The 25323-nt window shown below is 39.5% G+C and overlaps 1 protein-coding gene across 3 annotated transcripts in view; it reads left to right on the top strand.

Annotated features, from left to right (window-relative positions):
* F8 (coagulation factor VIII) overlaps nt 1-25323 on the top strand; it is a 151345-nt gene that overhangs the window by 67583 nt on the left and 58439 nt on the right. For all 3 annotated transcript variants that reach the window (XM_049107307.1, XM_049107306.1, XM_025460528.3), the window contains 4 exons: nt 2979-3193; nt 5297-5447; nt 12170-12379; nt 20727-23826. In XM_049107307.1, coding sequence (XP_048963264.1) covers nt 2979-3193; nt 5297-5447; nt 12170-12379; nt 20727-23826 — 3676 coding nt within the window. The remainder of the gene's footprint in view (nt 1-2978; nt 3194-5296; nt 5448-12169; nt 12380-20726; nt 23827-25323) is intronic.

The raw sequence follows: 25323 nt of genomic DNA, 5'->3' as shown, positions 1-25323 counted from the left end.
ATGGGAGAAGATATTTGCAAATGACGTATGTGATAAAGTGTTAATGTCCAAAATATATAAAGAACTTATGCAACTCAACACCAAAAACATAAGTAATCCAATTAAAAAATGGCCAGAGAACGTGAATAGACATTTTTTTCAAAGAATAGACCTCCAGAAAGCCAACAGACCCATGAAATGATGCTCCACATCACTAAACATCAGGAAAATGCAAATCAAAACCCAAGTGAGAAATCACCTTACACCTGTTAGAAGGCCTAAAATAAAAAAGAAGAGAAATAACAAGTGTTGGTGAGATGTGGAGAAAAAGGAACCTGCATATACTCTTGGTGGGGATGTAAATTGGTATAGCCACTATGAAAAACAGTATGGAGGTTCCTCAAAAAATTTAAAATTCAATTACCATATGATCCAATAATTCTAGTATTGAATATCTACCCAAAGAAAATGAAAACACTGATTTGAAAAGATACATGCACCTCTATGTTCATTGCAGCATATTTTAGATACTGCACCTCTTTATACAATATGTGAGTTAAAAGTTCAGTAAGCAGTCCCTTGGCATATATTCATGCCCGAAATTCTCATGATCAACTGGGTTATCAACTATAGCTTACTACTCTGGTTTTGAGGTCTATTTTTTAAGCACTTGAGATTTTTTTCTTCATAGATTTTAATTTATTATAAACATTTAATAATATTATTATCTATTGTTTCTGTGTAATAGTGGACAGACCTGCTCATTTCAATTCTAACATACTAGAAAAAATCTCCTGGACTGCCCTTTTTTTTAAGATTTTATTTATTTATTCATAGAGACTCAGAGAGAGAGGCAGAGACACAGGCAGAGGGAGAAGCAGGCTCCATGCAGGGAGCCCGACGCAGGACTCAATCCCGGGTCCCCAGGATCATGCCCTGGACTGAAGGTGATGCAAACCGCTGAGCCACCCAGGGCCACCGCTGACCTTTTTTTTGTATAAGAAATTTATAAGGCATTTGAAAACAATGTACCTTGAACAAAATTAAATGAATTACAGATTATCAAGATATAAACTTTTTATTCAGTTCTTATTTATTTAGTTCCTTTACGTTTTTATTTAAATTCCAGTTAGGATACAGTGCTATATTAGTGTCAGGTGCACAATATAGTGCTTCAACACTTCTATACATCACCCTTTGCTCATCACAACAGGTGCCCTCCTTTGTCCCCATCACCTGTCTCACCCATTCCCCCCCACCTCCCTTCTGGTCACCATCAGTGTGTTCTCCATAATTAAGAGTCTTTTTCTTGGTTTGCCTCTCTCTCTTTTTTTTCCTTTGCTTGTTTTGTTTCTTAAATTCCACATATGAGAGAAATACCATATGGTATTTGTCTTTCTCTGACTTATTTCACTTAGCATAATACCCTCTAATTCCATCCACGTTGTTGCAAATGGCAATATTTCATTCTTGTTGATAGCTGAGTAATATTCCATTTTATTTATACACACACACACACACACACACACACACACACCCCATGTCTTCTTTATCCATTCATCTGTCAATGGACATTTGGGCTCTTTCCCTATTTTGGCTGTTGAGGACATTGCTGCTATAAACATTGGGGTGTGTGTGCCCCTTCAAATCACTATGTCTGTATTCTTTGAGTAAATACCTACTAGTGCAGGTGCTGGGTTGTAGGGGAGTTCTACTTTTAACTTTTGGAGGAACCTCCATATTGTTTTCAAGAGTGGCTGCAACAGTTTGCATAACCACCAACAGTGTAAGAGGGTTCCCCTTTCTCTGAAGCCTTGCCAACACCTGGTGTTTCTTGTGTTGTTGATTTTAACCACTCTGACAGGTATGAAGGATATCTCATTATAGTATTGATTTGTATTTCCCTGATGATAAGTGACAATGAGCATCTTTTCATGTGTCTGTCGGCCATCTAGCTGTCCTCTTTGGGAAAATATTTATTCATGTCTTCTGCTCATCTTTTGATTGGATGATTCGTTTTTTGGGGGGTGTTGATTGACTTTTATAAGTTCTATCAATTGGATACTAACAATTTATCGGAAATGTTATTTGCAAATATCCTCTCCCATTCCATAGGTTGCCTTTCGGTTTTGTTGACTGTTTCCTTTGCTGTGCCGAAGTTTTTTATATTGATGAAGTCCCAATAGTTCATTTCTGCTTTTCTTTCCCTTGTCTCAGGAGACATATCTAATAAGAAGCTGCTATAGGTGACCTTAGAGGTTGCTGCCTGTGTTCTCCTCTAGGATTTTGATGGATTCCTATCTCACATTTAGGTCTTTAATCCATTTTGAATATGTCTGGTGTAAGAAAGTGGTCCAGATTCATTCTTCTGCATGTGGCTGTCCAGTTTTCCCAACACCATTGTTGAAGAGATTGTCTTTTTTTCCAGTGGATATTCCCTCCTGCTTTGTCAAAGATTAATTGACCATATAGTGGTGGGTTCATTTCTGGGTTTTCTATTCTGTTCCATTGATTTATGTCTGTTTTTGTGCTGCTACCATACTGTTTTGATCCCTGTAGATTTGTAATATAACTTGAATCCCTCAACTCGCTTTTATTATAAAACAATTGTGTGAACCTTAAACTTATACTAGGTGCAAACTTAGTTTCAATTTATTGACAAACTCCACATGTACACAGAAATTTGTAGGGCAGCTCAGGTGGCTCAGCGGTTTAGCGCCGCCTTCGGCCCAGGTCATGATCCCGGGGTCCCGGTATTGGGTCCCACGTCGGGCTCCCTGCATGGAGCCTGCTTCTCCTTCTGCCTGTGTCTCTACCTCTCTCTTTCTGTGTCTCTCATGAATAAATAATAAAATAAAATAAAATAAAATAAAATAAAATAAAATAAAATAAAATAAAATAAAATAAAATAAAATAAAAATTCGTAAAGCCCTTGAAATAACAACATGATTTACCAATATGTGGCTTGTTATACTCTAATCAAGATATTTTGTGGGTAGGTGTGAAACATTTGAAAGATATGCCAATTCTGCCGGGAGAGATATTCAAGTATAAATGGACAGTGACCGTAGAAGATGGACCAACTAAATCAGATCCTCGGTGCCTGACCCGATATTACTCAAGCTTCATTAATCTGGAGAGAGATCTAGCTTCAGGACTCATTGGCCCTCTTCTCATCTGCTACAAAGAATCTGTAGATCAAAGAGGAAACCAGGTGAGTTCTCTTTTCAAGTTCTCGGTTTGATGGACTAATTATGCATATGAACTTCCAGATATTTCCTATACTCTCAGAGTACATCCCCCTATAGCCTGCAGAAAATATAATAGCCTGCAGTATTGGCCAATAAAAGAAATGAGCTAGGTTTCTCACAGCTGTTATTGAATTTAGTTTAGTTTAATAAACTTGCCTGCTAGCTAGATAGGAGAGCATGGGCTCTAGAATATTTCTATAATACTCATTCCCAGTCTAAAATCTCACTTTCTGGGGGTGCCTGGCTGGCTCAGTTGAAAGAGCAATCTGACTTTTTATCCAAGGGTCATGAGTTTGAGCCCTTCATTGGGTGTAGAGATTACTTAGATAAATAAAAATTTTGTAAAATTTAAACTTCCACTTTCTGTAGGTGATCTTGCTCATTTTTACATGCTGAACTATCACTCATTTTAGATGACCCACAGATCTATATCAAAGTGTAGACTTCTCCCCTCGACATCTCATCATGGGTGACTCAGAGACACCTCAAAATTAACATACCTGCAGTATCTAGCATGTAGTAGAAGTTGAATAAATATTTGTTGGGCAAAATACAGGGAAAGATATAAAATATTTCAGAAATGCTTAGAATTTAGAGCACTTATACTGCTTTAAAAAAATAAAGTTAAATTCTCTGAATAAGGAAAGCCTAAAGTTGGGATGTCTGGGTGGCTCAGTCGGTTAAGCATCCAACTCTTGATTTTGGCTCAGGTCCTGATCTCAGAGTCGTGAGATCAAGCCCCACATCAGGGTCTGTACTCAGTGCATAGTCTGCTTAGGATTCTATCTCCCTCTCCCTCTATCACCCCCAACCCAATAAATAAATAAAACCCTTTCTTAAAAAAAGAAAGAAAAACTTAATGCTTCTCAAAAACTCATTGCTTAGATCAGAATAACTCATTGCCATATTGCTGAGGCTTGACTACATGTCAGTTTGGTTATTTATATTACATAGAATTTTTACTACTCTGAAAACATTTCCTTGGTTTAGAGAGGAAAACACGTGAATTTGAAAACATGTGGCATGGAAACCCAAAAAGACATAAATTTGAGCAAGTAGGGGATCCCTGGGTGGCGCAGCGGTTTGGCGCCTGCCTTTGGCCCAGGGCGCGATCCTGGAGACCCGGGATCGAGTCCCACGTCGGGCTCCCGGTGCATGGAGCCTGCTTCTCCCTCTGCCTGTGTCTCTGCCTCTCTCTCTCACTGTGTGCCTATCATAAATAAATCAAAAAAATTTAAAAAAAAATTTGAGCAAGTATCTGTCCTGACAAATGTTTCCTAATTATAGTTTTTCTCAGCTTTTTGGAAGAGGACTGAAATGTACCTCTATATTTTCCAATCTCTTCCCCTCAGCATTTTGGTTTCTGTAGTGCTAGGTTATGCCAAATGAAATTTATACATATTAATGAAGTTTATACATGAAGTTTTAACACATTCAATTAGTACGTGACTAATTCATAACTTCAGTTCATATACAAACTGCTCTTCTGAAAAGAACTTTAAACTTTTTAAAAAGAAAACTTAAGATATTAGTGTTAGTTGACATCTTATGGTCCATTTTAACTTTGTTATTTGATTTCTGTTTTCTATTTTTAATTTTTTATAGATTGATTGCTTTGTGGAAAGGTACTTGCCAGATGGAAGTTTAGGAAAGGCATTAATCTTGCTTGACTTGAGTAACTTATTTAAGAAAAACACTGAATAATCACTTGCATCTTTAGAGAATGAGAATCCACTAATCTGAACGTGGGCGAAATGAGGTACAGACTGTACTAGAACCTCAGCAGGCATATAGCCTTAGGTCCAGAAGAAACTAAGTTTAGTGGGTCTAGTCACCCTCTTGCCCTGAGGATACATTTGCTCTAAAGGTATTACCCACTGCTTGTAGCACCCACATACTCCGTGGCCCTGCTATGTACATAATAGTGAGCCTCGGGAGAAATTGGAATTGAACCAAAGGATTTAATACAGCTATCTCACATGCGTGCCATCACTTCCATGTAGACTACTAATTCTTAAGGGACAATACTAATAGCATTTCTTTTTTTCAATATGTATAATTAACAGATGATGTCAGACAAGAGAAATGTCATCCTGTTTTCTGTATTTGATGAGAATCGAAGCTGGTACCTCACAGAGAATATGCAGCGCTTCCTCCCCAATGCAGATGTAGTGCAGCCCCATGACCCAGAGTTCCAACTCTCTAACATCATGCACAGTAAGTAAAGCAGCACTCAAATTCAGTGGGTAATGGATAAAAGAAAATTGAAGCCACCAAAATGATGTCCAGAAAGTGGATTAATTTATATGGCATGCAAGAGTCATATTTTCTTAAAAATTGTGGGGCGCCTGGATGGCTCAGTCAGTAAAGTGCCTGCCTTCGGCTGAGATCATGGTCCCGGAGCCCTGGGATCGAGCCCTGCATCAGGCTCCCTGCTCAGGGAGGAACCTGCCTCTTTCTCTCTCCTCTCCCTCTACCTGCTGCTCCCCATGCTTGTGTGCACACATGCTCTGTCTCTCCGTCTCTCTTTCTGTCAAATAAATAAATAAAATATTTTTTTAAAAAATTGCTACGTGAGGATGCCTGGGTAGCTCAAGTCGGTTAAACATCCAACTCTTGGTTTCCGCTCAGGTCATGATCTCAGGGTCCTGGGATCAAGCCCTTGTCAGGCTCTGCACTCAGCAGGGAATCTGCTTGGGATTTTCTCTCCCTCTCCATCTGCCCATCTCCCCACACTCTCACACACTCTCTCTAAAATAAATAAATCTTTTAAAATATTGTTATATATGAACATATACAAATTTATATAAATGCATAAATATGATCATATAATGTATATATATTTTTTCTTATAGAAGGCATCAAATACTGAGAGAACTTTATTTTTAAAGGATAAATAAAAAAATCAAAAAAAATAAAGGTTAAATCAGACACAACTTTCACTTACCCAAATATGCATAATCCATCATTAATATAAAATGTACTCAGGGTGCCTGGCTGGCCCAGTTGGTAGAATGTGCAACTCTTGATCTCAGGGTTGTAAGTTTGAGCCCCTCATTGAATGTAGAGATTACTTAAAACTAAAATAAAAAAAAATGTTAATGCACTTTTTTGGAAGAAACCTGGGTGGCTCAGTCAGTTAAACATCTGCCTTTGGCTCAGGTCATGATCTCAGGGTCTGGGGATTGAGCCCAGCATTGGCTCTACCATCAACAGGGAGTCTGCTTGTTTCTCTCTCTCTCTCTCTCTCTCTCTCTCTGTCTCCTTCTGCCCCCACTTTCTCTCAAATAAATAAAGTAAATCTTAAAAAAAATAAGACAGCAGTCATATAGGGTTTGGGCCCACCCTAACACCTCATTTTAATTAATTACTTATTTAAAAACCCTATGTCTAAGTACAGTCACATTCTGAGACACTAGAGGTTAGAACTTCAACATATGAACTTGGGCAGAAGCACAATTAAACCTATTACAGAATATATACACACAAATCAGAATGGTCAAAAATGTGATTAAAAAATTTCTTTCTCAGGGATGCTAGGGTGGCTTACTTGGTTAAGCATCCAACTCTTGGTTTTGGCTCAGGTCATGATCTCAGGGCCGTGAAATCAAGCCCCATGTTAGGCTCCCAGCTTAGTGCGGAGTCTATTTCAGTTTTTCCCTTTCATCTCTCTCTGCCCTCCCCCCCCACAAAAATAAGTAAATCTTTCCCAAAAAATTCAATCTCACTACAGGAAACTGCAAAATAGAATACCCGTGCTCTAACACTTTATACCTATCAGACTGGCAGAATTATAAGACAGCTATTACCAGTGGGCTTTTAAGTATGAGGGTATTCTTATTTAATGCTACTGTATAACTAGTACAGTATTTTGAAACCAATGTGATTGAAACCATTAAAACTAAAAATAATGCCATTTGGACTTCTGGTTCTGGTTAAGATGAAATAAGCACATGTTACCCTGTCTATCCCACTGAATGACAACAAATCTGTAACAGAAGGCATGAAGCAGCTGAGAACTCTGAAAAGTAGTTGGCAGTGGGTAAATTGGGGAAGGAAACCAGAAGATTTAAAAGCATGCCTATTAAAGTGAAGACATGAAACCAAATATGACATGATTATCTGCATAGAAAACCTCAAGAACTCTACAAGAAAACTCCTAGAACTAGTAAGTGAGTTTAGCTTCATTGCAGAATGTGAGGTCAACATACCAAAGTCAGCCATATTTCTATATGCCAACAGCAAACTATTAGAAACATAAATGACAAAAATACCATTTACAATAGCTCAAATAGGCACAAATCTAAAATGTACAAAATCCATACACTGAAAATTGCCAGACATTGATGTAAGAAAATTTAAAAAACATACAATGTTGAAAGGCTTACAATATTCCCAGATTGGAAGACTCAGTAAAGATGTCAGCCCTCCCCAAATAGATCTAAGGATTTAATGGAATTCTTAGTAAAATCTAAGTAAGATTTCTTATTTGATAGAGAAAAGCATATCATAAGATTTATATGGAAAGGCAAAGAAACTAGAATAAGCCAAAACAAGTTTGAAAAAGAAAAATTAAAAAAATAAAAAAAGAAAAATTAAGTTGGAAGACTCATATTACCTGATTTCCAGACTTACTATAAAGCTGCAGCAATCAAGATAGCATTGTATTGACAAAAATCAGTGACATAGAATAGTGTAGAAATACACCCACATATACATGGCCTGTTGATCTTTGGCAAAGACAAAAACAATGCAATGGAGAAAGGGTAGTCTTTTCAATGAATAGTTCTAGAACAATTGGTCAACCATATACAAAAATATGAACCTTGACATAAACCTCACAGTTAAACAAAGATTAACTCAAAATGGATCATAGATCTAAATGTATAATGTAGAACCAAGACCTAGAGTTAGAAGACGACTTCTGATAAATGACATTAAAATCAACATCCAGGGGCGCCAGGGTGGCACAGTGGGTTCAGTGTCTGCCTTCGGCTCAGGTCATGATCCCAGGGTCCTGAAATGGAGCCCCACATCATGCTCTCTGTTTGGGGTGGGGGAACCTGCTTCTCCCTCTCCGTCTGCTGCTCCCCCTGCTTGTGCTCTCTCACTCTCTGTCAAATAAATAAAATCTTTTTTAAAAATCCGTAGAAGGGAAATATTGATAAATTGAATTTCATCAAAATAAAAAACTTGGCTCTACAAAAGATACTGTTAAAGAGAATGAAAAGACAAGCTACAGATCAATGGAAAGTATTTGCAAATCACATATCAGAATGGTCATGGTCAGCAATAAAAAAACCAAACAAACAAACAAAAAAAAAGAAACTTAAAAATGGGCAAAAGATTTGAAGAGACACATCACCAAAGAAGATATATGGAATGTAAATAAGTACCTGAAAGAATACTCAACATCATCAGATATTAAGGAAATGCATATTAAAACCTGAGTGCGGGCAGCCTGGGTGGCTCAGCGGTTTAGCGCCACCTTCAGCCCGGGGTGTGATCCCGGAATCCCAGGATCGAGTCCCGGGTCGGGCTCCCTTCATGGAGCCTGCTTCTCCCTCTGCCTGGGTCTCTGCCTCTCTCTCTCTCTCTCTCTCTCTCTCTCTCTCTCTCTCTCTCTCTGTCTCTCATGAATAAATAAATAAAATCTTTAAAAATAAAAAAATAAAACCTGAGTGAGGGGGCGCCTGGGTGGCTCAGCATTTAAGTGTCTGACTCTTAATCTCCGCTGTGTCTCGATTTCAGGGTCATGAGTTCATGCCCTATATTGGGCTCCATGCTTGGCATGGAGACTACTTAAAAAAGCCTCGGTGAGAGGCTAATTTAATAGCTGAAATAAAACATACAATATTAAATATGCTAGCAAGAGTGCAGAGCAACAGGAGCCTTCGCACTGCTGGTGGGAATGTGAAGTAGTATAGTCACTCTGGGAGACAGTCTGGCAGTTTCTTATGAAGTCAAACATCCGGGCACCCGGTGGCTCAGTGGGTTAAGCATCTGCCTTCGGCTCGGGTCATGATCCCAGAGTCTTGCGATTGAGCCCCGCATCAAGCTGCTCCCTGCTCTGAGGGGAGCCTGCTTCTCCCTCTCCCTCTGCCTGCCACTCCCCCTGCTTGTGCTCAAGCTCTCTCTCTCTCTCTCTCTCTCTCTCTCTCTCTCTCTCTCTATCAAATAAATAAACAAAATCTTTGCAAAAATAAAATGAAACATGTACTTAGCCTATAATCCAGCAGTACACCTCCTGGGTATTTTCCCTAGAAAAATGAAAACTTAGGTTCACACAAAAACCTGCCCATGAATATTTCTAGAAGTTCTATACATAATTGCTAAAACTTGGAGAACTTGAGCCTTGGGTCAGGGGTGCCCCAGAAGCACTCCCCCTGTGGGCATGCAGCCCACCCTTAGAGCAGGGCCAGGAAAGAGAGCCATTTCCAACTAGAAGTTTGTGCCCTTTGACCAACATCTACCCATTTCCCGCATCCCCCACCCCGGCCACCACCCATTCTACTCTGGTTGTATGAGTTCAGCCTTTTTCGATTCCACTTACGGTATTTGGCTTTCTCTGATTTATTTCACTGATGGTCACATTTCCCTGATGGTTAATGCAGAGCACCTTTTCACGTACCCGTTGACTAATTGCATGTCTTTGGAAAAAATTCTATTCAGTTCCTCTGCCCATTTTATAAATCAGATTTGTTTGATATGGAATTATATGAGTTCTCTATATATCTTGGATATTAACCCCTTATCAGATAAATGATTAGCAAATTTTTCTCCTATTCCTTGGGCTGCTTTTTCATGGTGTTTATTGTTTTTTTTTTAGTTGTGAGAAGCTTTTTAGTTTGATATAACTCTACTTATTAGTTTTTCTTTTGTTGCTTTTGCTTTTCATGTAATATCCAAAAAATCACTGCCAAAACCAATGTCAAAGAGCTTTTTCCCTATGTTTTCTAGGGACTTTACAGTTTCAGGTCTTTTGTTTAAGTCTTTAATCCATTTCAAGTTAATTTCTGTGTGGGGTGTAATGTAAGGGTTCAATTTCATTCCTTTCCATGTGGTTATCCAGTTTTCCCAACACCATTTATTGAAGATACTACCGTTTCCTCATTGAGTATTCTTAACATTTTTTTGAAGATTTTATTTAGGATTTTATTTTATTTTTTTTATTCAATTTTATTTATTTTATTTAGGGATCATGACCTGAGCCAAAGGCAGAGCTTAACTGACTGAGCCACCCAGGTGCCCACCTCATTGAGTATTCTTGACTACATTGTCAAATATTAGTTAAGGATCTACTTCCGGGCTCTTGATTCTGCTTCATTAGTCTATAGGTCTATTTTTATGCCAGTACTGTATTGCTTTAATTACTACAGCTTTGTAACATAGCTTGAAATCATGAAATGTGATGCCTCCAACTTTGTTCTTTTTCAAGATTGCTTTGGCTATTCAGGGTCTTTGTGGTTCCCTATCAATAGAAATATTTCCCATCAGCATTTACCAATAGCTCATTCTGTTTTGCTACCTGTTTGAAATGCTGCCTTTATGGTGTATTAAATTCCCATTTATATCTGTGTCTCTTTCTGGACTCTATATTCTGACTGATATATTCATCTAAACCTGCATATTATCACACCTTTAATTACAATAGATTTATAATATCTTTTAATGCTTTTTAAGGCAAGAAATTTTGACTCTCGATTAGTTGTACTAAGCTAGAGTCTGAGCATTGCTTAGTTGATTTCTGGACCACCACCGTGCAGAATAGACAAATGTTTATTGAATTGGTGGATGGATAGATGTATAGAAGAGGCTGTCAGAAACAATTCCCTTTATAAAGTCCGTGTTACTTTTGTTTAGCTTTTTATTTAGAAATAACTTCAAACTTAACAGAAATTCTACTAAAATAGTATAGAGAGGGGATCCCTGGGTGGCGCAGCGGTTTAGCACCTGCCTTTGGCCCAGGGCGCGATCCTGGAGACCCAGGATCGAATCCCACGTCGGGCTCCCGGTGCATGGAGCCTGCTTCTCCCTCTGCCTGTGTCTCTGCCTCTCTCTCTCTCTCTCTCTCTCTCTCTCTCTCTCTCTGTGTGTGACTATCATAAATAAATAAAAATTAAAAAAAACTCATAAAAAATAAAAATAAAAAAATAAAATAGTATAGAGAACTCCCATATACCCTTTCCCCAGATTCATTAATTTTTAATATTTTTCTATATTTGCTTTATCATTCTCTTTTTTCTCTATAGAGTTACTTTTATTTTTTTAATAATAAATTTATTTTTTATTGGTGTTCAATTTGCCAACATACAGAATAACACCCAGTGCTCATCCCATCAAGTGCCCCCCTCAGTGCCCGTCACCCATTCACCCCCACCCCCCACCCTCTTCCCCTTCCACCCCCCCCCCCAGTTCGTTTCCCAGAGTTAGGAGTCTTTATGTTCTGTCTCCCTTTCTGATATTTCCCACACATTTCTTCTCCCTTCCCTTCTATTCCCTTTCACTATTATTTATATTCCCCAAATGAAAGTTGTCTTTTTATCTGTTAATACTTCATTGCGTGTTTCCTATGAATACAGATATTCTCTTACGTAACCAAATGGAGTTATAAAATTCAGAAAGTTTAACATTGATATAATACATTTATCTAATTGGCAGCCAGTATTCCATTTGTATAAATCAATACCATGCTACTAAAGAGTAGCATTTCCTCCCTCTTCATGAAGGGTCAAGTTCTATGATTCTTCTTGGTTTGGGATTGGGACCTAGCTGATCAAGTATTAACAACCTATTTTTTTGTAAAGTATAATGCAATATCTCTTCTTGGGAATAAGGTAATGGGCATAACATATAATTATTTATGATCATATCTTAACAACCTCAAATAATAAATCTGGATACAGCTAAAACATCTTGTTCTCCTTTTTTTTTTTCAGGCATCAATGGCTATGTTTTTGACAACTTGCAGCTGTCAGTTTGTTTGCATGAGGTGGCGTACTGGTACATTCTAAGTGTTGGAGCACAAACTGACTTCCTGTCTGTCTTCTTCTCTGGATATACCTTCAAACACAAAATGGTCTATGAAGACACACTTACCCTCTTCCCATTCTCAGGAGAAACTGTCTTCATGTCAATGGAAAACCCAGGTTAGTTCTTTATATTATTCTTTATTTTAAGATTTTATGTATTTATTTGAGAGAGAACAGGAGAGAGTGGCAGAGGGTGACAGGGAGGGAGTCCTCGGCACACTCTGCGCTGAGTAAGGAGCACACCATTGGGTTCAATCTCATGACCCTGATATCAGGGCCTGAGCTGAAAATAAGAGTTGAGCACCCAACCAGCTGAGACACCCAGGTAACATAGTTATTTATATTTATAATCTTCTCTCACTAACAGCTGTGATCACTTCAGTAGCCATGTATATGCTCATGTGTGGGCAAATACTAAATGGTTCAAGTGGTCTTAGTTATTGCAAGGCATTTTAATGATGGCAGCATATCAAATATTTAAAGTCTTTCCTTTAAAAAGTGCCTTTACTTACCATTGGTCAAAATTGTAAGTGTGTTTATTAAACTATAGTGGTGAATAAACATGTATAGATGCAATTAACATGTGGAGCTAAATATGATTCTGGGCACTTTGTGAACTTTGGTACTGTTTAATAAGTACCACCTAGAAGCCTTTGCAAGCACATTGTCACCTCTCAGGCCACTGGGAAGCCTTCAGGTTGGATGTGGCTGGCAAACTCTGAGGACAGAGCCCTTGTTTATCTTACTCATCAGTGTATCCCTAAAGTTTATAGTTCCTGTGTATACTAGCTTCTTATTATTTTTTAAATTAATGAATCTAATATGTACAAAAGATAATGAGACAGTATGTGTAACATGATTGTAATTGTCTAAACCAAAGAGAGAAAGTGCCTGTATGTGTATGTTTGTGTGTATAAGCAGAAAAAAGAATATTTTAAATATCAGTATTTTGAGAGGCTTTTAAGTTATTTTGGTGACCACTTAAATTCTAAAGACAAATTAAAACTCTGCTTTATGTGACTTGAGGGAAAAAATTTTAATATAATTTCACTAATGACAAAGCTGAAGCTAAAGCCGCTAGAGAAGATTTCCTGTGTCCAACATGGTAAAGTCTGATGCCTTTTGTTCATTTTATTGATGTAAAATTCACCATTTTAACCATTTATAAGTGTACAGTTCACTTGCTTCCAGTACATTCACAGTGTTGTGCAACTATTACTATTGTGTAATTGCAAAATATTTCTATCACCCCACAGAGACCCTTTACCAGTAAGCACTCAGGTACCCATTTCCCCCAACACCTCCACTCGTCTACTTTCTGTGTCTATGCATTTGCTGCTTCTGAATATTTCATGACTTCATGATTCATCCATTTTGTGGCAGGTCTCAGTCCATCATTTTTCACTTCACACTCTGCTTTAACCACACATCACCACAAAAAAAGAAATGATAATTATATAAAGTGATACAAGTGCTAGCTAATGCTATGGTGCTGATCATCTTGTAATATATTAAGGTATCAAATCAACACGTTGTACACCTAAAACGTAAACAATCATCTCTGTCAATTATATCTTTTTAAAAGATTTTTTATTTATTTGAGAGAGAGAGAGAGAGCACACAAGGGGAGGGAAGGGGCAGAGGGAGAAGGAGAAACAGACTCCTCACTGAGCAGGGAGCCTGACATGGAACTTGAGCCCAGGACCCCAAGATCATAACCCTAGTCGAAGGCAGATGCTTAACAGACTGAGCCACCCAGGTGCCCCAGGTCAATTATATCTTAATAAAAAAGGAAACTAGTCAGGACATTTATCACCTGTTTTGATCAATAAAGTTTTATTAGATAACATACACACAAAGGAATAGACATTTTTTGTTTATTGACCCCGTATTTTGCAACCTTGCTATAAGTTCAGTAGTAAGATCTAGCAATTATTTTAGATTCCTATAAGATTTTCTATGTAGGCAATTAAACTGTAAATTTTGACCATTTCAGTTTTTCTTTTCCAATCCCTATACCTATACCTGTTTTTGTGCCTTACTTTTGAATAAAACTATTAATAGCAGAGGGGAAAAAACACACCACACATCACAGGTTTCAGTGAATCATATTCTTTTTTTTTTTTTTTTTTAGTGAATCATATTCTTATTATCACCGGGTTTGAAATATTTTCTAATTTCCATTGTAATTTCTTCTTTTACCCACAGATATTTAAAAGTCTTTTATTAAATTTCTACACATATAGGTATTTTCTAATTATCCCTCTGTTGCTGATTTCTCATTTTTACTTCACTGTGGTCACATAACCTATTCAATATGGTTTTATTGGTTTAAAATTTGTTGAGCGTTGCTGTATGCCCAGCATATGATTTACTTTAGCTCATGACCCAATTGCCCTTCAAATGAATATGCTTTCTGAAGTTGTGGTGGACTGTTACATATTTGTCATGTATGTCGAGTTTTGCTCTATTATGTTGTTAAAGTCCTCGTAGGTTTACTTATATTTTGTCTGCTTCTTACAGTTACTGAGAGAACTGTATCAAAACCTTTAACTATGATTGTTCAGTTTCTGTTCTCTTTAATAACTGTGTCAAAATAAGTGAGGCAACATAAAATCACGGCATTAATTATTGATGATTGTTATATACTCTTATGAAATTAGCCATTTTATCATGAAATATCCTTTTATTATGAAATATCCTACTTTGTCTGAAGTAGTACTTCTTGCCCCTAACACCTGCTTTGTCTCAGATGTATTGCCTTAACAATATTAATTTTGGTTAATGTTTGTGCAATATATATTTTTCCATTCTTACACTTTACACCTGTGTCCTTATATTGATAGTATATCCCTTCAACATTTTTTGTAGTGCAAGTCTGCTAATTCCATCCCTCCTCACTCTAGAGCAACTTGATGCTACCGGGGAATCCCCTCTGAGGGATTTCTTCTCATGAGGAAAGGAAACGAGAGGACTCTAGCACCTCTAATCACCACCTAAAGACCTCCACAGTCTTCACAGATACTGAAGCCAGCTTGAAGAGCTGCTCAGAGTTTAAGCTGCATCTTCTCCCCAGGGACATGCTGCTAGCCCTGCTCCCTGGGACCTGGGCCTGCCTCCATGGCACCTGCCATCCTCAAGGGCTTCAGTCGCTACTGTTGCCCGGCTCCTCAGGGCCTGAGGTACCACCACAGTACCCCGTCATCCCTGGGGCCCATCCTGCTGTTGTAGCCTGCCGCCAGTACTCACCACCCACCAGGGCCTAGGCAATGTGGCATGCCCCAGAGACCAGGGGGTAATCTATGCATACCTGAGTTTTGCACAATGACACCATCACAGCATATGTGCCTATGCCCCAAGACCCAGGAAGCATGGTAGTTTCGTGCACGCCTGAGCCTAGGACCCTGACTGCACTGCCACTCTGAGTGTCTACACCTTGAAAACTAACACGACCACTACTGCATGCACCCCTCTGCCCCAGAAACCAGCACCATCACCAAGACTCAGCACCAAGAAAGATCCCCCAGCTAGAACATTCCCCTGTGGGTGAAAAGGAGAACAAGAGGACCCCAGCAGCCTCCATCACCTAAGAATCCAACAACTCTCACCACCACTGCTACTAGACACAGCACTGGCCACTAAGGACCCCCTTCCATTCTTCACTAACATTGACCACAGCTGACAGAGCTGCATAGAAATTATGCTACTGTGCCCTCCCTGTCACTGGAGCTGCTGAACCCCACCCAGACAGCACGCTTAGAGCCACCCACAGGTGAAAGTCATTCCAAGTCCATCCATAAAGACTAGAATAGGTGATTGCTTCCTCAAATGTGCAGACATCAGTGCAGGGCCACAAGAAACACACACACACACACACACACACACAGAGACACACACACACATACAAGAAAACCTGACACCACCAGGGGAACACAGTAACTTTCCAATAACTGACCCTAAAGAAATGGAAGTCTACAGATTGCCTGTAAAGGAGCTCAAACTTATTATTTTAAGGAAGCTCAGCAAGATACAAGAGAACACAAACAGATAATTCAACAAAATTGGGAAAATAATACATTATTAACAAATAAGTTCAAAAAAGAAAAATCATTCAAAAAATTCTGGAGCTAAAGAATACAATGAATGAAATGGGGGGCGGAATGCATCAGACTTAAACAGAGGAAAGAATCTGTGAATTCAATTACAAGTCTTTTGAAATTACCCAGTCTGAGAAAAAAAGAACAAAGAAAGCAGAACTCAAGGGATACCATTGAATTTTTCCCAAAAAGACATACAAATGGCCAGTAGGTATATGATAAGGTCTTCGGCATCATTAATCATCAGGAAAATGTAAATCAAAACCACAATGAGATTTCCCTCACATCTGTTAGGGTGGCTGTTATCAAAGACTAGAGATAACAAACGCTGGTGCAGATGTGGAAAAGAGGGAACCCTCATGCTTTGTTGACGGGAATGTAAACTGGTGCGACCAGTCTGGAAAACAATATGAGGTTCCTCACAAATTAAAAGTAGAACTGAAATATGATCCAGCAATACCACTTCTGAGGATGTAGCCAAATGAAGTGAAATAATGATTTCAAAAAGATATGTGCACCCCTGTGGCTATTGCAGCATCATGCACGAGAGCCAAGATATGGAAATAACCTGAGTGTCTATTGATGGATGAATGGATAAAGAAAATGTGATATATATGTATACATATTACGTGCTAGCCATGGGTGACTAAGAGCTCTCGTCTATTGGAGCTTGAGGTGTGCTCCGATCTACCTGTGATCAGCTGGGCTCTGTCTCTCTGGGTTACTTTAATGAAAACTAATTCCAAGATGTCTAACAGCTTACAAAAATAATGAGTTCACTGAAAGTCCTGGTGATATCACTGAGGCAGGAGACTGGTCTATATATGTGTAGTGCTGACCAAGTCTGAAACTTGGGTGGGCATCTTATTCCTTTTTAAAAAATTTTTTTATTTATTCATGAGAGAGAGAGAGAGAGAGAGAGAGAGAGAGAGAGAGAGGCAGAGACCCAGGCAGAGGGAGAAGCAGGCTCCATGCAGGGAGCCCAACGTGGGACTCGATCCCGGGTCTCCAGGATCACGCCCTGGGCCGAAGGTGGTGCTAAACCGCTGAGCCACCCGGGTGTCCCAATCATTATGTTTTAAATTAACTTTTACTTCTTGTTATAAAATTTCAGCAAATACAGATATAACCACAGTCCTCCTTGATCTCTATTGCCAATCCCAGGCCCTTCTCAGAGTTTGGTATATGTCATTTCAAACCTGTTTGTGGAGTTTCATTTTCTCTTTTCTCAATTACTGTCCTCCTTAGAAAAAAGAAGGAACTGGTTGTGTCCAAGTTATAACAGTAGAATTTTAAGAATCAAAAACCTTATTTAGGGATCCCTGGGTGGCGCAGTGGTTTGGCGCCTGCCTTTGACCCAGGGCGTGATCCTGGAGACCGGGGATCGAATCCCACATCGGGCTCCCGGTGCATGGAGCCTGCTTCTCCCTCTGCCTGTGTCTCTACCTCTCCCTCTCTCTGTGTGACTATCATAAATAAATTTTAAAAAATTAAAAAAAAACGCCTTATTTAAATTATTCATTTCAGCTCCTATCCTGGTCTACTCTGACCCAGTATCAGTTTTTTTTTCCTTCAAATTTTTGTTTGAATTCTAAAAAAAAAAAAAAAAAAAAAAAAAAAAGAATTCTAGTTAGTTAGCATATAGGGAGGGTAACATTGGTTTCAGGAGTAGAATTCAGTGACTCACCACTTACATACATCACCAGTGCTCATCATAACAAGTGCCCCCCTTAATCCCCATCACCCATCCAGCCCCCAGCCCCCACCCACCTCCTTCCATCAGCCCTCAGTTTCTCTGTAGAGTTCAGAGTCTCTTATAGTTTGTCTCCATCTCTCTGTCTTTCCCCCTCCCCTATGTTCATCTGTTTTGTTTCTTAAACTCCACACATGGGTGAAGTCACATGGTATTTCTCTTTCTCTGACTGACTTATTTCGCTTAGCATGACACCCTCTAGCTCCATCCATGTTGTTGCAAGTGGCAAGCTCTCATTCTTTCTGATGGCTGAGTAACATTCCATTGTGTATAGACCACATCCTCTTTATCCCTTTGTCAGTCAGTGGACATGTGGGCTCTTTCCATAGTTTGGCTACTGTGGATAATGCTGCTATGAACATTGGGGTGCATGTACCCCTTCAAATGTGTATCTTCGTATCCTTTGACCTAAATAGTTTTATGCCACCAAAAATATGCTTTAAATGTCATGAAATTAGGCTCCAAATCCACAAACTTATGATATAGTTATGTCTCTATTTTTAGTGAAATCACATCGTTAGGACTATGTAAATGTTCACTATGAAATCAAATAGGATTTCATTTCTTGTTTTTATTACTTGTTTAACAGGAACTTCTAAATGTTTTACTGTTTATATTATAATATTTTCCCTTTAGTTATTCTCTTTTCAAGAGCTTTATTATACAACATATATTCTTTTTTACATAGAAACTGATCTCCTGGACCCATGCATCTTCCTCCCTTCTGGGCTGGTTCTTTCTAGGACTGACTGAGTATCAGTTATTAACTTGGGACTTTTGTTCATCCTCCTTCAGGATAGGTGTCTCTTTCCTGGATCTCCTGTCGTTCTATTTTTTTTTAATATACAATATACTCCTTTGTTTTGGTAGAAAACACACTCCCATCACTTCTTGAGAGTGGCTCCTTTAGAGGTAGAATTTCTGAATCCTTATATGTAGAAAATGTGTTCTAATTTCCCATTTGATTGATTATCAGGCTGCACATAGAGTGCAATGTGCATTAATTTGACCATAAAAACCTTTTCTGTGGGCATCCCATTATCTTAGAGGTCTCTATGGAAATATATTTTGGGGAAAGTTTTCCCTTTGAGGGAAAGCTGGATTTAGCTAAGATTTTGCTTGCAAATGTCATGCAAGATGAAGAGGCTATTAAGGTACCTGATGGGTAGCTTGGTAAAGGTATATTTTTTTTTACTTATGTTTATGCATCTACTTTACCGCTATGAAGTTCCTTCACTTGAACAATCCTGTCCATAGTAAGAATTAATATTGCTAGCACTGTAATGGAATTTTATGTGTATCCTAAACCTGAGTCCTTCTGCCTTGTGATTTCTTTCTTTCTTTTTTTTTTTTTTTTTTTGCCTTGTGATTTCTTATTCTGCAAATCAGTGACAGTGGAAGCTAGTCATTGTGTTATGTGATTTGAATACTTTATATGATAGGGCAGATGCATTGGCTTCATTTACATATGAGAAAACTGGAACTCAGAGAGCTCAGTTGACTTGCTCAAAATCACACAGCTGGTAAATGGCAGAGCTAGGATTTGAACCCAGGCAATCCCACTCTAAGAACGTGTGCCATTATGTTGTATAGCAATAATAGCTAGCCTACATAAAGTTTCAAGAATTAAGTCATTATCAGGACACCTGGGTGGCTCAGTGGTTGAGCGCCTGCCTTTGGCTCAGGGCATGATCCCAGATTCCCAGGTTCGGGTCCCACATCGGGCTCCTTGCATGGAGCCTGCTTCTCCCTCTGCCTGTGTCTCTGCCCCTCTCTCTGTGTGTGTCTCATGAATAGATAAATAAAATATTTTTTAAAAAAGAATTAAGTCATTATCATCATCAATGAGTTCTGTGTGAGGGTGCTTGGGTGGCTCAGTTAAGCATCCTTCTCTTGGTTTCGGCTCAGGTCATGATCTCAGGGTGGTAAGTTCAAGCCCCATGCTGGGCCCTGTGCTCTGTGCCAAGTCAGCTTGAGATTCTTTCCCCTCCTCCCTCCGCCTCTGCTCCTCCCCCAGCTCACATGCACCCACGCTCTCTGTCTCTCTCTAAAATAAAAAGATGAAGTCTTTAAAAAAGAAAAAAAAGATTTCTGTGGGACTATTAAGACTCTCCACTATTGGTGGTGCCTGAGTGAATCAGTCGGTTAAACATCTGCCTTTGGTTCAGGTCATGGTCTCAGGGTCCTGACATCGAATCCGATATGGGTCTCGCTGCTCAAAGGGGAGTCTGCTTCTCCCTCTCCCTCTGCCCCTGCCCCCTCACTCATGCTCTCTCCCTCCCTCAAATAAATAGGAGCTTCGAAAAAAAACTCTCCACTATTGTATATGTTAATTACATTTCTCCATTTTTATCCCAGTATCTATTCATTTTTAATCACAGACCTTTCTTGTGATTACAGACAGATGTACCACAATAGCAGCAATGCGATAACCACTTTCACTACCCTTGTTGGACTGTTTAGGTGCCGGGGATTTCACCTGATGACCTGTAGTACAATGGTACCAAGTAGTATTTTTTCATTATCTGGGAATAGAGGAGAAGAACTACTAATACAGTACTTGCTTGGGACCAGGGTTGTGAGTAACCAGAATTTTATTTTTCCTCATCTCTAGGTCTGTGGGTTCTGGGGTGCCACAACTCAGACTTTCGGAACAGAGGCATGACAGCCTTACTGAAGGTTTCTAGTTGTAACAGGAACATTGATGATTATTATGAGGACACATACGAAGATATTCCAACTCCCCTGCTAAATGAAAACAATGTAATTAAACCTAGAAGCTTCTCCCAGAATTCAAGGCACCCTAGCACTAAGGAAAAGCAATTGAAAGCCACCACAACTCCAGAAAATGACATAGAGAAGATTGACCTTCAATCTGGAGAAAGAACACAGCTGATTAAAGCACAAAGTGTCTCCTCTAGTGATTTGTTGATGCTGTTGGGACAGAATCCTACTCCACGTGGACTGTTCTTATCTGATCTCCGAGAGGCCACAGATAGAGCCGATGACCATTCACGTGGAGCAATAGAAAGAAACAAGGGCCCACCTGAAGTGGCAAGTCTCAGACCAGAGCTCCGTCACAGTGAGGACAGAGAATTTACTCCTGAGCCAGAACTGCAGTTAAGATTAAATGAGAATTTGGGGACAAATACAACAGTAGAGTTGAAGAAACTTGATTTAAAAATTTCTAGTTCATCAGACAGTCTAATGACTTCACCAACAATTCCATCAGATAAGTTGGCAGCAGCTACTGAAAAGACAGGTTCCTTAGGACCCCCAAATATGTCAGTTCACTTTAACAGTCATTTAGGTACCATTGTATTTGGCAATAATTCATCCCACCTTATTCAGTCTGGTGTACCTTTGGAATTGAGTGAAGAAGATAATGATTCCAAGTTGTTAGAAGCACCTTTAATGAATATTCAAGAAAGTTCACTGAGAGAAAATGTATTATCAATGGAGAGTAATAGGTTATTTAAAGAAGAAAGAATTCGTGGACCTGCTTCATTAATCAAAGATAATGCTTTATTCAAAGTTAATATCTCTTCGGTAAAGACAAACAGGGCACCAGTTAACTTAACAACTAATAGAAAGACTCGTGTTGCTATCCCAACATTATTAATTGAGAACAGTACCTCAGTCTGGCAAGATATTATGTTAGAAAGGAATACTGAGTTTAAAGAAGTAACTTCTTTGATTCATAATGAAACGTTTATGGACAGAAATACTACAGCTCTGGGGCTAAATCATGTGTCAAATAAAACTACTTTATCAAAAAATGTGGAAATGGCCCACCAAAAAAAAGAAGACCCTGTGCCACTACGTGCAGAAAATCCAGATCTATCATCCTCCAAGATACCGTTCTTGCCAGATTGGATAAAGACCCATGGCAAGAACTCCCTAAGCTCTGAGCAAAGGCCCAGTCCAAAACAATTAACATCTTTAGGATCAGAAAAATCTGTGAAAGATCAGAACTTTTTGTCAGAGGAGAAGGTGGTAGTAGGAGAGGATGAATTTACGAAGGACACAGAACTCCAAGAGATTTTTCCAAACAACAAGAGCATATTTTTTGCTAACTTGGCTAATGTCCAAGAAAATGATACATACAATCAAGAAAAAAAATCTCCGGAAGAGATAGAAAGAAAGGAAAAATTAACCCAGGAGAATGTGGCTTTGCCTCAGGCACATACTATGATTGGCACTAAGAACTTCCTGAAGAACCTTTTCTTACTAAGCACTAAGCAAAATGTAGCAGGTTTAGAAGAGCAGCCATATACTCCAATACTTCAAGACACCAGGTCATTAAATGATTCGCCACATAGTGAAGGGATTCATATGGCCAATTTCTCAAAAATAAGGGAAGAAGCAAACTTGGAAGGCTTGGGAAATCAAACAAACCAAATGGTAGAGAGGTTTCCAAGCACTACGAGGATGTCTTCTAATGCAAGTCAGCATGTTATCACTCAACGTGGTAAGCGGAGTTTGAAACAACCCAGACTCTCACAAGGAGAAATAAAGTTTGAAAGGAAGGTTATTGCAAATGACACTTCAACCCAGTGGTCCAAAAACATGAACTATTTGGCCCAGGGAACCCTCACACAGATAGAGTATAATGAGAAAGAAAAAAGGGCCATTACTCAGTCCCCCCTATCAGATTGTTCTATGAGGAATCATGTCACCATTCAAATGAATGACTCTGCATTACCCGTTGCAAAGGAATCAGCATCTCCATCAGTTAGACATACAGATCTGACCAAGATCCCATCCCAACACAACTCTTCTCATCTTCCAGCATCAGCCTGTAATTATACCTTTAGAGAGAGGACTTCTGGAGTCCAAGAAGGCAGTCATTTCTTACAAGAAGCCAAAAGAAATAACCTCTCTTTAGCCTTTGTAACCTTAGGAATAACTGAAGGGCAAGGAAAGTTCAGCTCCCTGGGGAAAAGTGCCACAAACCAACCCATGTACAAGAAACTTGAAAACACTGTTCTCTTGCAACCAGGCTTGTCCGAAACATCTGACAAAGTTGAATTACTTTCTCAAGTTCATGTTGATCAAGAAGACTCTTTCCCTACAAAAACTAGCAATGATTCTCCTGGCCACCTGGATCTCATGGGAAAGATCTTCCTTCAGAAAACACAGGGACCTGTTAAAATGAATAAAACAAATAGCCCTGGAAAAGTGCCCTTTCTGAAATGGGCAACAGAAAGCTCTGAAAAGATTCCCTCCAAGCTGCTGGGTGTCCTTGCTTGGGATAACCACTATGATACCCAGATACCAAGTGAAGAGTGGAAATCCCAAAAAAAGTCACAGACGAACACAGCTTTTAAAAGGAAAGACACCATTTTGCCCCTGGGCCCTTGTGAAAATAATGATTCAACAGCAGCAATAAATGAAGGACAAGATAAGCCCCAAAGAGAAGCTATGTGGGCAAAGCAAGGAGAGCCTGGAAGGTTGTGCTCTCAAAACCCACCAGTCTCAAAACACCATCAAAGGGAAATAACCGTTACTACTCTTCAGCCAGAGGAAGACAAATTTGAGTATGATGACACCTTCTCAATTGAAATGAAGAGAGAAGATTTTGACATCTACGGCGACTATGAAAATCAGGGCCTCCGCAGCTTTCAAAAGAAAACACGACACTATTTCATTGCTGCAGTGGAGCGTCTCTGGGATTATGGGATGAGTAGATCTCCCCATATACTAAGAAACAGGTATGGGTGCATTGATTATTCCTCTGCCTTCAGGTGCTGAAACAATAGAAGAGACACCGCTAATCTGTAGGAATGTGACTCCAAAGATTGATGATAAAGGAAAGAAGAACCCTTAGATCCAGGTAGCAAAATCTAGATGAAGCCAAGGAGTAAATAGGAGGTTAGATGGTGACACCAACAATGAGAGTTAGAGGATGATCAATCCAGAAGGCATGAAACTCTTACTCTAGAGAGACGGAGGAGAAGAGGGGTTTACAAAAGGTACCTGAATCAGGGGTAGCATCAATGGGGAGCATGAAGAAAGTCAACCTCACCCATCAACCTCATGAGCCACAGGAGTAGTCTTAGTCTTGTGAAAAGGTTCTGAGAGAGGCAGGAGGGAGAAGTGAAGCGTGTGGTACAGAGGTTGAGAATGCAGGGAAAGTTGTTTTCCATAGTACTAGGGATCCAGGGAGCAAAGTGGGAGGATTTGGTTGTTAGGGGAGCAGAGGGAGGTTGGGCACAGAAGAGAAGGCATAGAGAAATTTGGAAGATAAACTTAAGGAGAGTCAGTGTCAGTCAACAGATATTTATTGAGCACCTGCTATATGCCAGACACTTTTGTAGACACTGGGATGCAATAAAGTAGAAGCTTATATGCTATTGGGGAGAGCAAGCGATAAGTTAGTAGAAAAATAAATAGGAGAATCTTGACGGTGCCATTCAGGAGATAGAATCAAATAATGTGATAGAGAGTAACTGGGGGTGTTACTTTAGCTGTGATGGTCAGAGAAATCCTCTTTGTGGAATTGAGACCTAAAAGATGATAAAAGGACAGCTGCTGGAGCTCTGAGAGATGTTTCCTGGCAGAGGGAATAAGAAATGCAAAGGCCCTACAAATGGAACAAATCCTCTCTCTCTCTCTCTCTCTCTCTCTCTCTCTCTCTCGCCCTCTCCCTCTCTCTCTCTCTCTCTGTGTGTGTGTGTGTGTGTGTGTGTGTGACTATCATAAATAAATAAAAATTTAAAAAAAGGAAAAAAATTTGGGATCCCTGGGTGGCGCAGCGGTTTAGCACCTGCCTTTGGCCAGGACACGATCCTGGAGACCCGGGATCGAATCCCACGTCAGGCTCCCGGTGCATGGAGCCTGCTTCTCCCTCTGCCTGTGTCTCTGCCTCTCTCTCTCTCTCTCTGTGACTATCATAAATAAATAAAAAAATTTTTTAAAAAGGAAAGGAACAAATCTGAGGAACAGAAAAAGGACCAGTATGACTGGAGTACAGTGAAAACTGGGGGGAGGGCTTATAGGAGACGAGGTAGTCAAGATGAGCAGTGGTCAGATAACAGAGGTCCTAGAGGAAGACTAGGTGCCCTCTTCATTACTCTTGTCACTTTCTGACCTCGCTTTCTACCTCAAATGGATCCTTATTGCTGCATAATAACTATATAGAGTATTTCCGTAGTCTACGGACTTTCCTGCTGTCCTGGACCCCTATTTTACATTTTCTACTTTTCCTT

The sequence above is a fragment of the Canis lupus genome, chromosome X (genome assembly GCF_003254725.2).
Source record: "Canis lupus dingo isolate Sandy chromosome X, ASM325472v2, whole genome shotgun sequence".
Taxonomy (NCBI): Eukaryota; Metazoa; Chordata; class Mammalia; order Carnivora; family Canidae; genus Canis; species Canis lupus.
Note: the sequence above shows the minus strand (reverse complement) of the source record. Positions and strands in the feature narration are given on the sequence as shown.